The sequence below is a fragment of the Cyrtonyx montezumae genome, unplaced genomic scaffold, assembly GCF_038088225.1.
Source record: "Cyrtonyx montezumae isolate F1298 unplaced genomic scaffold, pur_monq_1.0 scaffold_0, whole genome shotgun sequence".
NCBI classification, from domain to species: domain Eukaryota; kingdom Metazoa; phylum Chordata; class Aves; order Galliformes; family Odontophoridae; genus Cyrtonyx; species Cyrtonyx montezumae.
The window spans coordinates 12678228-12695574 of record NW_027071824.1 but is presented as its reverse complement, the minus strand read 5'-3'; the positions used below and the strand labels follow the sequence as shown (position 1 = coordinate 12695574).

The window sequence follows — 17347 nt, the reverse complement described above, 5'->3', positions numbered from 1 at the left end:
TTTCTATGCATGTGTGCTGTCTGAATCTTTCTTGTGCATGTATGTAGAAGATCCATGCAGTTGTGAGGCTTAGGTATGTACTTTTTTGTTTCTGTCCTTTCACAAATTACATCAAGTATTTCTGGTAATTTTATGGGCAAGAATTCAGCTGGCACCTCCACCAGTATCCCTGGACTCCCTCTGAAAGAGAGTGGTTCTGTGGTTTGGGCTATTTAATGCTTTAAGAATGGTTTGGACTATATTACATTACAGAAGGATGCTGCAGGACTGAATGGCAGGAAATGAAATGGCAAGTGAAATGACAGTAAAATGATGTTTGAGTAATTCTCTTTTTTATATAACAAATGATGAACTCTGAGCTTCCCTGACAGATTTTGGCACTGTGGAAGGTATTTCTATGTAGTTGCTAAACATTCAGAAGATGAGATTATGTAGTTGAGGGGTAAAGTCAAAACTGAATAGCTAATAAAATTTGCCAGTATTTGGAATTCAGATCCCCTCATCTCAGAAAAATATCAAATAGCTATCTCTTTGTATTTTTATTAGCCCTGAAAAAGTCCAAGTGAATGGAATGTATTAAAGGTAGAAAGGTGTGTGTGTGTGTATTTATTTATTTATTTATCTGAAGGATCAACTAGGTGATGACTCCACAGCTTAGGAAAGAGCAGGCTTACTGAGGTGAAAGTGTGAAGAATGCACAGAATTTTCAAGGATAATTTTACTGTTCTGGTATGTAGTTCAGCCATAAAAATTAAAAAGACCAATCCTCCAACAAAAAGAAGGCAGCTCTTTGCAGAGTTTGTGATAGACCTGCAGACCTTGCTGCTGAGGGTGTAACGCAAAATAGGTGTGTAGGTTGATAGAGTAACTGGACAAGTTTTGTTGTGAGTACTTAAGAAACAAGCAATGTCAAGCTCTGGAAATACTGAGATGAAAATAATCGGAGGCTAGGATAAAATTTGGGAGTGTTGTGTAACTTTGTCATGGTTTTCTGATTTTTGGCATTGGTATTCCACATCATGACATCATGTAGTGCATTAAGAGTTAAAGAGTTACTGCTCCAGCTCTGTGGATCATCGATAGTTATGGGTATACCTGTCTCAGAAGAGAAGAACTACATTCCCCAGAGGACTTTGCGATGCTTTGCATTTTTGTGTGTTTACGCTCAGAGGGAAAGATAAAAACTGTCTGCAGTCACGGGACACTCTCTTTCCTTTGGGATGGATTCAGCAGTGGGTGCTCGCTGCCGTCCGCCTTCAGCGTTAGCGTAAGGCCTTCGGTTTATCAGACACTCTCTCTTGCTCATTTTATTTGATTTATTAGCTTCAATTCCAATTATACTGTACTATATTGTGTTATTTTGCTCTCTGATTTCTCATTTACTGAATTAGCTTTCCTCCTCAGATCTTTGCCGCTGTTTTGTTTTCTAGGCCCATCTCCCTTTTCCCTTTCCACCTTCCCCTTTCCTGGGGCGTGGGTCTGCAGGTCCCCCGCACCAATTGTTGCGGAACTGGGCCGAACCTGCCCATAAACTGTTGACAAGCTTTCACCTTACTGCTTTGAATAATATCTGTGCTAATTTGGTATTGCTGATATGTGGAGAGAGGTTGTTTTGTTTTTAAAAAGGTGGTATTTTCCTATTGCATAGTTAATTAGAAAATGCTCTCACAGTGATGTGACAGAAAGACAACAGCTTATTGACTTCAATGGTAGACCATGAAACTCAAGTTTGGTGTACCTATGTACTACTTGTTTGTATGTCCCAAAGCCATTTCTTGTGTGTTGCAGTCATTTCTTTATTTGTTTATTTATTTGTTTTCCATGGTTGCTCTTACTTTCAAAATGATCGTAATACCTGGGCCATGGCCACTGTGGAGTGGCACAGAGCTGAGCTGGGTGTTTGCTGGATCCTGGGTACGCTTAAATAGAAATCAAGTTTTTCCATTTTTAAAGGTTACTTATGACTCAATATGAAGCTTTTCTGTCAAATATCCTTTGTGAGAGATATTTGAACTCTTTGTAACCTGTAGGATACTTAGCTGCCTGGCACTGGTTGACCTAAACAATTTCAATCACTTCTCCCATCCCCCTTGTTTTTACTACTGCAGTGCAGGTGTTTTCTCTGTGGAAAACACAGAGCTTACTTTTTTCAGTGATGGGTGGAAGGAAAAGTTGATTAAGGGCCTTGGCAACCCTTAAAGTTCTGTAAAGGCTTTTGCTTTCCTAATTCTTGTAGTTACTGTCAATATAATGCAGATGAACATGGTAATGGCTGCCTGCAAAATAAAAACAATCAGCAACATAATGAACACTTGTGTTTCTGTTGCTTTTTCAATTTTGATTTTTTTTTTAAGATCCCATACAAAATCAAAAATATTTATTCTTACTAGTCATTTTCTGTTTCACTTTTGACAAATAAGATATCATATCACCTTCTGTACCTTCATTCAGCAAGGCTGTGATTTGTCTCTTGTAGTGCTGTGGAGTATGCATTCTTGCTTAGTCACCAAAATCGAATTGTTGGTGCACCAGCTCTTCTTTCTGTTGAAGAACATGGAGAGTTAACGCTGTCACCTTTCTACTTTGTTTGGTTTTGAGGAAGCAGGATAACCTCACAGAAATACATCAAATCTACGTGGTTCCTGTTAAAGAACTTAATTTGTAGATGGCACTATGCAGCTCAAGAATTGTAATGTGTTAGCCCTTCTAGGTTCTCAGTAGTACATCCCAGACTAAATGATTGTCCTATTTTTGCTTGGTCGTGATTTTTCTAAAGAAGTGGGAGGGTTACTACTTGGGAAGTTCAGTCCATGCCTTCCTCAAATCCACTTGAATCCACAAATCCAAGTGAAAATAATTCCTGCTTTCATCCTTTTAAGATCAAAGTTGACATCTGATGCAGAGAAAGAGTCTGTGATGATGTTTGGAAGAAATCTCCGACAGTTGCTTCTGACCAGCCCTGTGAGAGGTCGTACTTTGATGGGAGTAGATCCTGGGTACAAACATGGCTGCAAGTTGGCGATTATTTCACCAACCAGTGAGTTTCAATACAAATTATTGTTATTAGTTCTGAAAGGACTGTTAAAAGACACATATTCAGTTACAGGAAAGAGTAGTTTCAAACGTCTGAGTGCTGCTCCAAAAGTAATGCCTCCTATTTGATTATATTGGCCCATGGGATCGGAAGTGGATACTGGTAATATGATAGCAGAGGCTGCACCTTCCTGCCAACATCCCATTACATTCTGTTGCCATTTAACATGTGGCAGCAGAGGGGTGGGCTGACAGAATGCCGTCTGACTAGGTTGTATGCATGAAGCAAAGGAGTGGAACTGAATTCCTCTATGCTGAGTATATTCATTGACGCTTAATGTTTCTGGAGAGTAAACAGTGGATGTGAGTACAGTGAAGCAGTGAGTGGCACGTTTCAGCAGCAGAGACAGTGATGTGAAAGTCAATTTGCATTCCAGACAGCCATGCAGATTTTCACAAGTGTGGCGTGCAGACTCTTGTTCATAGCTGCTGAAGATGCGTAGCCAATGGTGGTGACTGTGTTGAAAAATAGTGTTTTGTGGCTGAGAATTTGCTCTATGAAATAGTGCTATTGCTCTTTGTATGTTGTACTTTCCATAGAAATAAATGGGAGGCATTACTTTCAGAACAACCTATGTTTGTTTTATCAAATAGATTTTTGTTTAAGTTTTTAGTGATTTCCACACATCCTGTCATACAAATTCCTTTCTTTAGATATAAGGTTAAATTTTTTGCACATGGATTCTAGTATCTCTTGTGATACTATTACCCGGTGTAGGGAACCTGCTTTGGCAGGGAGGGTTGGACTTGATGATCTCTTGAAGGTCCCTCCCAACCCCCATGATTCTATTATTCCTCAGTAAAATAGAGTTTCAAATTCCCTCAGCCTTCTTGAATTTAAATAACTGTGCCTCTCAGTAGTCTGCAAAGAGAATACCCAGCATTTTTATTGTTAGCAATTTGAATTTATGTGCTTTCTGTAACTTATTTTTTTTTCTGTGGTAGCATCTTGAACATACAGACACTTCAATTCACTTGTGGTTAGTGTTACATTAATGTGAGCAGTCAGAAGTTGTACTTGCAGAACTTTTTTGTTCACTTTTTTAGACAGATAAGAAACATAGCCTTTCCAGTGCATTCTAGTCTGATCTAGAGATCCATGATTCTTTAGGTGCTATGAGGAATTTGTTTTTCTTTTCTTTGATATTTTTTTTTGACTGAGAATATGCATGCACAGTGAGGGAATAAGAGAAAATGTGCTTTTAATGTGTCTTAAAATGGCAGTGAAAGTAAATGCTTTTTAGCTTGCATTATACTGTTAGCTAACAGTACTGTTTAATACAGGCTTATTTCCAAATTTGATAAGGGAATATGGCAGGAGCGAGCCCTGAAGTTCTAGACCTCCTGTACTTCTAGTCCTTAAAATGAATTCTTAATTTTCATCTCTCTTTAGTGGATCTGTTTTAAAACAAATAAACAAAAATTACTAGGCTATAGCATTACATTTTCTACAGTGAATTTCTTTTTCTCTTTGATAATATTAAAGTGTATTAAAGTATGATATGATTTTCTGCTCATTATTTCTTTTTTTGGTATGTCCTTAAGGAAATAGAAAGCGTATCAACTCATCCTGCTTTGGCAGCTAGAGCATTTTTATCCTTTCCCTACCATACTTTTCATCTAATCAGAGATAAAAATAAAAGGAAAAGATGTCTTACTCACAAATAAAGCTTTTTAATCATCATATTAACTTCAATAGTTCAGGAGGAAATAGCCTTGGAATATGTCTTTTAAAGGCTTTTTTTTTTTTTTTTTTTGTCATTCCAGGTCAGATACTCCATACCGATATTGTATACTTGCACTCTGGTCAAGGATTTCGTGAAGCTGAGAAGATAAAGAGGCTTTTGCTACAGTTCAGGTATGTTAAGGAAACTTACATTCATTTTGTTCTTACTTAATGTAATGAAAAAAATATTTGCTTCATCAATACTGGCCTTTGGATAGAATAAAAATTCTATGAATTTTAATGGAATTATTCTTCTTCCATGTACTTTAGTTTTCCGTACTCTGTATATGGGGACTGCTAAGTCACAGTCCGAACTGTGTCTGATTGAGCACCTGAAGGAAATACCCAGTCAGTCTTGGGAGCACATGTGAAGGCAATTCACCTGTGTGACCAGAACAGGTGGAGCCTGGCTCCACACCTCTTAGACCTCATTTAAAGGCTGACTGCCACTGAGGAAGGAGGTCTCTTGTTGGAGATCCCTCCTTTTGGTGTTCTTTCCCTATGAGCCCAGATCCTCAGGGGCAGGTAAGCGTTCATTTTTGTTCTTTTTGTAACATTGCCTTGTTTGCACTGGTCCCTTTGACTTTACACTCTGTGTTCATGCTTTTACCCTATGTATGCGATAGAAGCATACAAAATGAAGCAATGAGTGTGACTAAGATTGTGTACTATTAATGTATTTCCATAAAGCTCTGTCGTTCTATTTATTTTTAGAATTAGAGATTAACATTAAGTTAAGTAATGAATTTAGACATGCTGTCTTCCTTTCTTCCCACCCTGAACCCACGCAGTGATCTTTCCCTATTTCAAAAGCCATATTTAGTTTTTGAAAGTTTGTTAAGCAAAGGAAATCCTACTCAGAGTTCTGCAGATGGAATAGCAAACAGGGGGAACACAATTAAAAGGTTATTGCAGTTACGTGCTTTGGGAACCCCAATGGACAGATATCTTGACCAGTGGATCAGCTGCTGAACTGCCAGGGTATATGAGCCAATTTGTTTTTAGCTATTAGATTGGCTTTAAACATGATTTGGTGACTGGCTGGCTGTACTGGGGCAGTCAGAGACAATCTGTAACTAAGATTCTGATTGTTTGGGCATCTAACCTTTTTCATGATGTGTAACAGGTGAGTTGAAGTTGAGGACTGTAAATACATGACCTTTCTTTAATAAATATCAATACTTCTTTTACCTCTTCAATTTCATTACAAATGAGTGACTATTTTGACTTGTCTCTTGAAGTTGCATTGGAAAAGCTGTTAAGCAAAATGTGGTGTTACTACGAATGTTTTTTGTTAAATGCAGGTATATTATGTATTATACTATATAAAATATATATTATACTATATAAAATTTTACTATGTAAAATAAGATGCATTGTTATAGTATATTGAATGTTGTTTAAAAAAAAAAGTCTAAAAGAGTAGCTGAAAATTGTTTTTCCTACCCCATTCAAAGCTGTAGCACTGTTGTGATTGGCAATGGCACGGCTTGCAGGGAAACAGAAGCTTACTTTGCTGATTTAATTATGAAGAAATACTTTGCACCGCTGGATGTTGTCTACTGGTAAGATTACTTTTCTTTTTGTGATGTTCATCTGTTCAACCTATTTCAACTTAACAGCCATTTTAAGTGTAACATTTAAGTGATTGTTTTGGGTACTTTATTTGTCTTTAAGTTAAGCTTTATCCATCCTCCTAGCCATAGGAAAAGGGTTATAGCTCTTTGGAGCACAAAAGTAGATCTCCCGAGTCTGCAAGAGACTCACTGAAGCAGTTTGTTTTCTCTTTCTGAAGTTCATTCTGTTGTTACTGAATTGTGTGACAGCTGTAGCTCAAGATTCATGTTGTTTGTTTGTTTTTTTTCTTGGTAAATCAAGTTTAATTCCAAATGATAAACCTCATGTTGACTATTATATGGCAAACTTGCTGATCCTCTGGATATTGTCTGGAATTAAACGCAGAAAGTAGTGAAGGTATTTATCTTATTTTTGTATTAAAACTTTATCCATTAGTTGGTCAGATTGGAGCTGTTCTGCTTTGGTTTGTATAGTACTGTACTATATTTCTTTTTTTCTGTGCAGAATTGCTTCTGCTGCTTAAGAGACGTTGGGATTTTCTGATGTGGTGGTGCAGTGTGTTGTTTTTGTGTTGTTTTTTTTTTTTTTGGGGGGGGAAGAGTTGGTTTTATTTTTATTTTTCAAAGGAGGCTGTTCCAACTTCTGAGGAGTTATGCATTTGCTTCAGGAAACGAGCTCCAAAATGGATTAATATAGTCATCAGAAAATGAAAAACACTTCATGCTGATTGTTCTGTGGCAAATATATATATGTACTGTTGTTCACTTCATGTAGTTTAAACATCCATGATGTTAACATAAGTACTTTGTCTGAAGTATTGATATTCATTGATATTCATTGGCACTTGCTGAATGTTTCTGAAGACCAAACAGTGGATGTGAATGCAGTCAGATGGTGGGTGGTGGGAGTGCAACAGCAGCATGAAAGACAAGCCATGTTCTGTATAGTCACACCACAAAATGAGGAGCATCAGCGTCAGCTCATCTGCGTGAATTGGCACATTGTGCCCAGGGAACTGTGTGTGGAGCTGAATGTTGGCCTCACTGTGTTGGAAACAATGGTGGCAATGTTGGGATCTTGAAAAGTTTGCATAAGGTGGATCCTACAAATGCTCACATGGGACCAGGAAGAACACAGTATGCAAGTTCATCAGGGCCTATTGAACAAATGCAAGGTTGAAGGTGACAGTTTCCTGGATCACATCATTACTGGTGTTGAGATATGGTGTCATCACTATGAGCTGGAGTCAAAGTGACAGTCTGTGGATTGGTGACACACGAATTCCCTATCAAAGAAGATGACTCATCCCTCAGCAGGTGAAGTAACATGCAGAATTCTGGGATAGGAAAGAGATGGTCATTCTGGATTTTCTAGAACCCAGATATGCCATCATCTCTGTCTGCTACATCATGTTGACTGAGCTGAAAGCTCATACTTCCAATGTCGTGCTAGACACTGAGGGGAAAAAAACCTTTATCTTGCAACAGTAAAATGCCAGGCCCCATACCAGTTTGAGGAATATGAAGCACTTTATCAGTTTTTGCTTGTCTGTTCTGTCACACCCACTGTATAGACTGGATTTGGCACCTTCTAGCCTCGATGTGTTTGGGATGATGAAAAATAGATTGCATGGGCAATGTTTTCTTATCAATGCATATTAGCTTATCAATCATAGCAGCTGTTGAAACCATGGGTCATCTCTGCTAGGGCAGATGTATATGAGCATGGCATGCAGGCAAAAATGCATAGCTAATGTCGGTGATTATGTTGAAAATTTTCTCCGTCAAACACTGTTATTTTACTCTTTGTATCTGCTGTAGTTTCCATGGGATTAAATAGGAAGCATTACTTTTGGAGCAAACTATGTATGTAAATGCAATCTTCACCTTCAAGATTAATTCTTGGGAGTGAAAATTAGCAGAATGAAAAGAGTTTTTGCTTTTGTTCTGTACTTATGTTTTTACTGTAGTAGGGTTAATGGTTTCTTTGTTGAGAAGTTGGTCCTCACATCATATTTTTTATGTGAAACACTGAGGTACTGCTTAGAAAATACAAAGTCAAAAAATGTAAGGTTTTGTTGTATGGTACTCCATACGTGATGTTTGATTCTGTTGACCTGTGTGGTTTCATACTGTTTGTGTGTGCTTGTGTGTATTTAAGTTTACAAATAAGCTGGGCAGGCAGTTTTAGTCTATTTTTTAACAGTTTAGACAGTTTATTTCTTGAGAATTGTGATTCCCCTGTTGCTATTTTTGCCAAACTAGTTTACATGCGTCTCTTTGCCCTAGCCAGTGCTGCAGTTGCCCAGGCACGCTTCTGAATCTTGCAAAGTTCCTATACTTTCTAGCTCTAGGCAGACATCTTTTGGTTGTGTTGTTTTCTCATACGTATGTTTTCATCATAGTGGAAGATAAACGCATTGTACATAGCCTGAACAGAGTTCAGTTTAAGTCTCTGGAAATCCCCACTGTGTGCTTTTGGATCAAGTGATTCACATAAATTTTTGATTTTTCATTTAAAATCTATGACAAACAATTTAAATAGTTCAGAACAGTTAATAATGAACTGTATGCTTATGCAGATTGCAATTTTGATTTGTAATTTCATTTTTCATTTAAGTGTTTATACAGCAAAATAACAAAAACAGGCAAAAAAAGAAAAAAAATCATCCACCGTACTGAAGCTTAGGGAATGCATCCATTACATCTAACATGATACCTTTGGCAAAGCATTCTGCATCTTTGTAATGCACTGAACTGTGTGAAGGTGGAAATTCTTGCTTGGGAAAACTGAACTCTGTTCTGTTTACATTTACAATAATTTTCCTGAAGAAATCAGAATGTAGTGACTGGACTGTGGTGTTTTATAGTGTCTTAAAACCGAAATCTCAATCAACTTCCTAAGCTGTTGTTCAGAAAGGACGTTCAGAGAAATAGAGCGGCTCTGTAGACTTCTTTGATAATCAAAGCTTGAAATATGATCCTAATGTTATTGGGTTTTTTTATTAGAAGTGGAGAAACAGAATTTAATAACATCTCTTCATACTGTTGTTCTGTTCATTTCATCATATGGGACTTGAACCATGTGTGTTTGGGGAAATGAGACAGTAATGTTTTAGAAAGATATGCATGAAAGATGTATGCATGATTTTAGAAAGATGCATGCCCAAATAATCTGCATTCTGGTGAATGTTAATGATGATAACCAGTTGAATACTTAGTGATTGTGTGCGTGTGCATGTGCATTACATGCAGAAATATGGTGAAACTCTCCAGTGCTTAAGTCCTGTGCAATTGTTTCAAAGTTGCGTGTGAAAATATTCCTTGACTCCTTTAAACTCCAGTGAGTGTGTAACCACAGACCTTGACTAAAGTGCACAGCTAAAAGGGTGAAATAATGGCAGTAGTCAAGCTAACTGACTCACTTTAGAATATTTTGGTTGTCTTGATATCAAGAGATTTCCAAAACAATTTTCTTGATTGGAGCCAGTTCTTCTCAACTGTTTTATTTGTTGACTACTTTAAATTTTCTGTATTGATTAGCACCAGAAAAATATAATCTGTTAAAATACCAGGTTCTCGACAATGGCAATTGCAAAGTACGTATGTTTTTACTGAAGCTTTCCAGAGAGGAAACAAATGAGTTAAGACAATGGTAGGAAGTAAGGCATGTGGCACTCTTTTTCGTGTGGCTCTTAAAACCTGTCTGGACTCAGTTTGACAGTTTTTGATTTAAAGCAAATATTTTTCACTATTTTTATAACCAACACACTTTTGGTACCTACCTCCAACCTAAATAACTGCAGGACTCTCTTTCAAGTGCAGTTTTCCTTTTAGAGCTATGTTTATTGACTTAGATTAGAACTGGACTAGAGCCCAGAGACAGTCATATCTAGTCTTCAGGTTTTTTGTTACAAATCAGTTTTTGTTACAAGGTTCAATAAATATTCTTGATTATTTATGTTAGTTCTATTGTGAGTCTTTGCCAAAGATACACTGTATTATAACCAAAACAGATGTTCTCTTTTAGACAAGTGTATTTGTTTCATCAGGAACAGAAATGTAAATGAAACAACAGTGTGTTCAGCATTAACATGGCAGGCAATAAACTTTTAGGATTTCATTGTCAATTTTGGATTAAATTAAAATCTTGGAAAAAAAATTCACCAATCTTATTCCATATTTAGTCCATTGCAACTGTTTTTCTTTGATTGCTGCCTGTTCTAGGCATCTTGAAAATGAAAACTGTTTGAATGACAGGTGAATACCAAAACTGGACACCATGAGCAGCTCAGTCATTGCATTTGAAAAATTATAGTCATGGTGTTTCTTTCTGCTTCTGTGGCTGCATTGTCACAATGTAAGCACTCCTAGTCCAGCTTTTCATCCCTGCTTGTGTTAATGTACACCATTAGTAAGTTATTCCTGCTCATTTTTTTTGAAAGGAAAGTAAGTTTGTTAGGTGTCAGCTACTGCAGCTAGGGAAATGTATTTTTATAAGGTTGTTTTCTAGGTGGCTTGGTGATTGTTTTCTGTTATGCTTGGATTTAACTTGATTTGAAATCTTTCTCTACTGCTTTCAGCAAAATCTTTTCTTGCTCTTGAGGCTTTATAAGCAATGTAATTAATAATTTACTACTGTTTAAGTTCAAACACTTCTGTACTGTGACGAATAGGGGGAAGTCTATAATGTCTTGTAAAGTTCTCATTTGGTTTTCTTTAATGTTTAAATTGTCTGCTATAGAATACTTAGTAAAGTTCTCCTAAGGTAGAATAGGACTGTTTAATACCTTTTGAAGTTGGACCTTGGTGGCAAGAAATTGATTTAGAAATGTTTGTTCTATGGGATTTCAGGTCCACTTGTATTTTATAGGTGTCTGCACATGCTTTAAATATCCTTTTCAATTTAAATGTGTGTTTTATGTTGTTGAATATCTACATTATGCTCTCTCAGCTTTAACAAATGCCACTTTCAAGTTCCATGCTTCTACATTTCTAATGTTACACTAGCTTAATTCCCATTACCTTTCTGCTTCATAGCACTCGCAGTTTGAAAGAGACCTAACATTCGGGTTCACATTATGATAATTAGGTTTCAAAGCAGTGTGGGGGATTAAGATGTCTGAAGTCTAGTTGCCGAATAAAGTTCAGAACTACTTGTAAAACTTGTTTAAGTGGTTAACAGAAGTGGTTTTATTTATTCAGTGCTCATGCAGCATTAATCCGTATTTCATCAGGTACCCACGGTGCTGTAACTCTAGATATGACCTTGGGACTTAATTTACCCCATCTCAGTTTTCCTTATTAATGTGCCATGAAAGAGGTACATGAAAGATAGCCAACATCAAAGCACCTTTTCAAATAAAGTGGTTGATATGAATCCTCTGGTATTTAACACTGTCTGTCAAATGTTTCAGCTGGTTTGCATCCTTTTACAAGCTATTGCTTGCTGCATTAATGCAGTTGTTTCAAGTCTGCTGAGAGTACAAAGGAGGTAGGAATACAAGAAATTTAATTCCTATTTCTTTTTTATTATGTTTTAAGTTGTTGTTTTTGATGACATTTATGTACTTCTACACCTTAGCTCAGTAGATGCCTGATACAAAATGTAGAAAGTAGTTTGGAAAGGTTCTGTGAAAGGAATACATATTTCATAGAAACTGCAAACATCTGAAATATGCACTGATGACCTTTTGTTATTGCAGGCTGTAGTGGAGTCCCTAAGCAACAAAGAAATACTGTGAGGAAGAAATAAGTTTAAAATGTGTATGAAAACCATCAGTGAAAATATTTTAAATCCTATACTCTCCAAGCAAACTGTGTTCTGTCTCTTATCTAAAAATATTATTTTTGTGATTATTTATCACAACAGTCAGATGTAACATGCGTGTATATCAAATGAAAAGCTTTTGTGTATGCTTACATTCAAGACTCTTGTAAATAAGATATTCTGTCTTTATAGAGATTTTTCTCCTCCTGTTACTCTTCGTAGTTGTGGGTAGTAATTGGTCTAATATTCAGCACAGTGTGAACTGTATTAAGTGTTGACATTCAAAATGTAGTATTTGATGGTTGTTCCTGATGTATCCACAGACTTGTATTAAAAATGAGTTGAAACTGTAGTATTTAGAAAAGAGAAATTAAGAAGTCATTTTGGATTTGGAAGCAGACCAAAAAAGCAAAGATTGTCCTGGCTATGTTAGTTGTTTTAAAAGTTTAATGTAGGAGTCATTACAATCTGTACTCTTTTCTCTCTCTAAGGTAAGGAAAATAATTAAGTATGAGGAATGAAGTATTGTGTTCAAAGCTACTTCCAAGGCCCAGAAACGATTAAAAGAAAAATGAATGACTAGATCTTAAATGTGCTAGATTGCTACAGTTAAGCAAACTGGTTCGTTTGCATGTGTGGTATTTTTGAGATGGTAGATTATCTAGTAGGTTTCTGTTTCAGGATGAAACGTTTTAGGTTATTGTTTAGTATGGTTACAGCCTTTGAAATTCTGTGCTGTTTGATCAACACCATGAAGTTGTTACCAGTTTGATTTCCATGGAGGACTTCTTTGATTCTTGGAAGAGTTGCTGAACCTTGGGATGGCTGTTGGCTTGCCAGCTTCAGAGTTGTAATGCTACAGACAGGGATCTAGTTTCCTTCTTTCTCCTTTGTGGACCCTCTTGGAAGATACCTGTGAGCCATATCATGAAAAGAACTGGATTTATGCCTGAAAGTAGTAAAAAGTAGAAAGATTTCATATTAGAAATAGGTGAAATCTTGTAAATGAAATTCTCCTTCTCATTTGGTATTTGCAGAACTTTGATTACAGGAACCTGAAAGATGATAGTCTTCACCCATATCTGTGCATTTTACCTCACTAGCTGTTGCCTGGGGTGAAGTGATGTGGCTCCATTTAAGTGTGGTATTGCCATTTTAAAGGCAGTCTTTGGTACTGAGAAGTCAATGTAAGTTAAAACTAATAAAATGTTAGTTTGTGATTTGTAACAATATTGTCTTTCCAAAATAAGTGAGAGCTAAGGTATTTGGGATACTGTTCTGTTATCTTCTTTCTTAGAATTGTCAGAAATATGAGTGCTTTAAGTGACTTTGTCATTAAATAACTGTGACAACTGGTATATTTTCTACTTGTATAAATGCTAGGAAAATTCGTTTATGCTCTTCACTATGTAAAAAGTCTCCAAGAGGAATTACTTGTGGTAACCTGTCAGGAGTAATTTTAAGTAGAAGCATCTGAATATAAAGAATGATTACTACTGATAGCATCCAGATTAAAATGATATAAATACAAGATGTATCTCTTGATTTGTGAGGTACTAAGACTGAGTGTTATTGCATAGTCTGACCTGATGGCATGTTTGGGTAGTGTTTTGTCTTTAAGCAGACGTTCTGTTGGAATATAAGGGGGGAAACTAAGCATTTTTCCATTTGTGTGAGATTGCCAGTAATGTGTTTTTAGTTAAGTTGAAATTTTGCCAAACTTCATACCTATTCATTTGTGAAACCACATTTGGTGTTCTGCATTTCAGCTCTTTAGGGGCTTCCTTTATTGTAATATATATATATATATATATATATTTTTTTTTTTTTTTAAGCTTGAGTTGTGCTGTTATCATTGATGCTGAAGGTAAAGCTTAGGCTAGGTGGTCAGGTTACGTTAGGCTGCCTAATGCTCTATATGGTATACCTTAATTTCAATTATTTTTAACTACCAGAGTTAGGTTTAGGGTCGATTTCTTCATTCTAGGTCTCTGTTAGAGTACACTCCTGCAGATTTAATGTATTTTTAAAGTACAATTAGAAATCTTCAAGAAAATTGAGTAATTATATACACAAATACTCTCATTTAATGGGGAAAAGTGTTTCCTTGTTTTCTGAAGCATCAGTGGTATTTATCTCTTTTATTCAAAATTTGTACAGAACTGTCTTTTTCTCCCTTGGGAAGTCTGTCCAGGTTTGTTTTGTTTGTAAACCTCAAGAAACTGACATCTGTGCAGCTGTTAACAAACTCGCCCTTGTACCACATGATTAGCTATTATAAGCCTCAATAAGAAAATAAAATTATTTAGATTCTGGGGACACACACATGCTATTCTTTGACTTTTCCAGGTCTGATAGTCTGAGAATTGTCTTGGAAGGGGAAAAAAAAAAACCAAAAAAAAAAAAACAGAACGAAACAAACACAATGTCCTAGTTAATAAAGCAAGGGCACTTTTACTCTCTAGTTGTAAGTTTTCATTTTTATCCCTTATTTCAGACTTATTTACTCATGGATTCTGTTGATGGTGCAGAACTGATTGCTACTATCTGTATCTCACGTTAAGCTGGTGTACTTTTGTTCAGTGCTGAAACTGGGATCTGTACTAGTTTAGGCTTATTTTTCATATCAAGAACGTGTATGGCAGCCTTAAGAGCTTCATGAATGACGCTGAAAGAAGCCACAGCAACAGGAGATGCTTCAGCACACTTGTGATGTTTTCAGGACATGAGAGGCAGAGAATATAGACGTGCTGTGTATCTCAAAGGGCCTTTGAGTAGGTTATTTCAGCTTGAAAAAGGATTAGATTTAGATGACTGAAGTGTCAGACATTTGTAACTGAAGGTGCCTATTGAGAATAATTCCTTTCTATAACTGGATTCCAGCGGTTTTGTCAATGATGAGTAAGTGGAGGGAATAAGAAATGATCCATTTGTCATAGTGTGTGATGTGGAGACAAGAAAAAGTGTGTCTGAAAAGAGACATCAAAAACAACAAGCTCTGTGAAGCACCTCCTTCAGTACCAGCCTTTCTTGCAGGAGCAATGAGGACAGCTGCCTTTGGGAAGGCAAAGGGAAGAGGAAGGCTTTTTTTATGTTGTTACCAGTTTTGGTATAAGTGTGCTGCTTTGTTGGCGTCAGGTAAACATGTAAATGTAATTGTGTCCTTCTAAGCCAATCTGTGTGTTACTTAGTTTCCTTTCCTTCATGTAGTCCTGAAAGCTAGTATGCAACTGAGACAGAAGTAATGGTTTCATTTTAATTCCGTTTGCAATTACGAGTACAACTTCCAATTGCATGGTGTTATTTTGTCTGAATAGCATTTGATGTTATACAGCTCAGTTTTCTGTGGAGCTTTCCAAATATTAAACTTTGGAGGGTGGGAAAGAGAGATGTCCGTATAGATACAGCTATAGCTATTGCTAATTTAAGTCAGCATTACATAAAAATAATCTCTCAAACTTATGTAGTTTCTGTCTTTGTCCATTTTTATATTTCATTCTTGTCAGACAAGGCAGCATGCCCACTGCCTTTTCAGACCTTTTATTGGAGTGTACTGGAAGTATCAGATGAATGAAACACATTTTGACATTTGAACTTGATATCAGCGTTTCAGGGAAATAACTCGGACATACAGCTTCCTTGGGTGGTTCTCTTTCACTGCTATGATGTTGTACTATAAATATGCTTTGGAAGTGGGCTTTCAGTAAAAGCAGTGATGTGTTTAATAATTCTTCCTGGTTAATTCTTTACACTTCCTTGTGTAAAGTTGCAGCTCAATGTTAGTTGTGTTTTTGTTCAAATTATTTTCTGGAGGTTAGTCTATCATTTTTTTAGGTAAATCATAGTGGCTATTCCTGTGTTTTCTCTCAGTGATATTCTCTCCGAAGATTTAACACCTTCTTGCTGTAAAGGTAAACTGGAAGAGGCATTGTCAATTCAGATGTTGTGAAATGAAATAATTCTAAAAACATGATATACTATCTTTTAATATATCCTCTTTCTTCAGGTAACAGCTCACCAAGGGTGGCTCCCAGCCTGCTGGGGAAGGCAGCATTGCTGACCCCTACGAGCATAAAAAGTCAGAGGAAACTTGTTTTCCTCTGACTGGATTTTTGGAGTAAACCGTTGCTGTAGGTTGGCTTCTGACAGGAACACTGTCTTGTGACTGAGATGGGTTTTACAAAAAAAAAATAAAAGTAGTTGTTCCATTGCTTAGAAAGAAACTGGTAATATCTTAATTCAAAACATGGTCTCTTACACTTTATAATGTGTAGGGTATTTCTGTTAGCATTTAATTTGAATCTTTAATTTATAAAGAGCTGTTTATGACTTGTGTAAGTACATTTAATTTACTGTGCAGTGCAATAAGGGCAAAATTTATTAATTTCTAGCTGAACTGAAACAGAATGGTTTTGCTTAATACTAGATTGTTATTAAAAATATGTAGTTACTACAGTAAGGTTAGGGTGAAACAGTTTATGTGTTTTTGGACTCGGTAGAAGGTGGAACTCTTAAAGCAGGTCTGAATTCAAAATTTTTCTGAGTTAAGTTTATACCTACTTGTTATTTATGAAGTACTTGTGAGTTGGCTTCCACTGGATTCAATGACTAAATGTCTTTTTGGAGTTTCTCCTTTACTGTGCCAGAGTTGACATAATTAAAATGCATAAATCACAGTTGTGCTGCTGGTGGTGTAAGCCCTTTAGACCTTCAGGGGAAATCTAGACTTAGTGAAATGCTTGTGAAATGCTGATTCTGGTTTTCTGGGTCTGATAGAACCCAAAACCAGGACTCTCCAGTGTGTTAATAACTTGAAACTTCTGTTTGTATCATGTAGGAGAATGTTTCAACTTGAACAGAGTTCTGAACACATCTACCTTTAGGTAACTTTAGAAAATAGCTTTCAAATATATATTTTAGAGGCATTTGGTATTAGTGGTATTTAGGATTAGCTTGTTCTCAGTTATTGGGTCAGGGAAATAAATTGAAGGTAGGTGGTAATTAGATCCTTAATATTAAAATCTGCATTTTAACAGAATTAGAAGCTGAATTAGTTGAACTTGTATTTGTGCTCAGACTTGGCAGCATATCCTTCCTCTGCGGGAAGATGCCTGATGTTTGTTGCCTTGTGCTTTTCCATCTGGCACTAATGGTGGAGGAGGAGCTTTTTACCCCATTTCT

At 36.5% G+C, this 17347-nt stretch overlaps 1 protein-coding gene across 1 annotated transcript in view; it reads left to right on the top strand.

Moving 5' to 3' along the window:
• The window catches only part of SRBD1 (S1 RNA binding domain 1), a 114440-nt gene that overhangs the window by 21538 nt on the left and 75555 nt on the right, over positions 1-17347 (top strand). The window contains exons 12-14 of the mRNA XM_065754780.1: positions 2880-3037; positions 4861-4951; positions 6277-6384. Coding sequence (XP_065610852.1) covers positions 2880-3037; positions 4861-4951; positions 6277-6384 — 357 coding nt within the window. The remainder of the gene's footprint in view (positions 1-2879; positions 3038-4860; positions 4952-6276; positions 6385-17347) is intronic.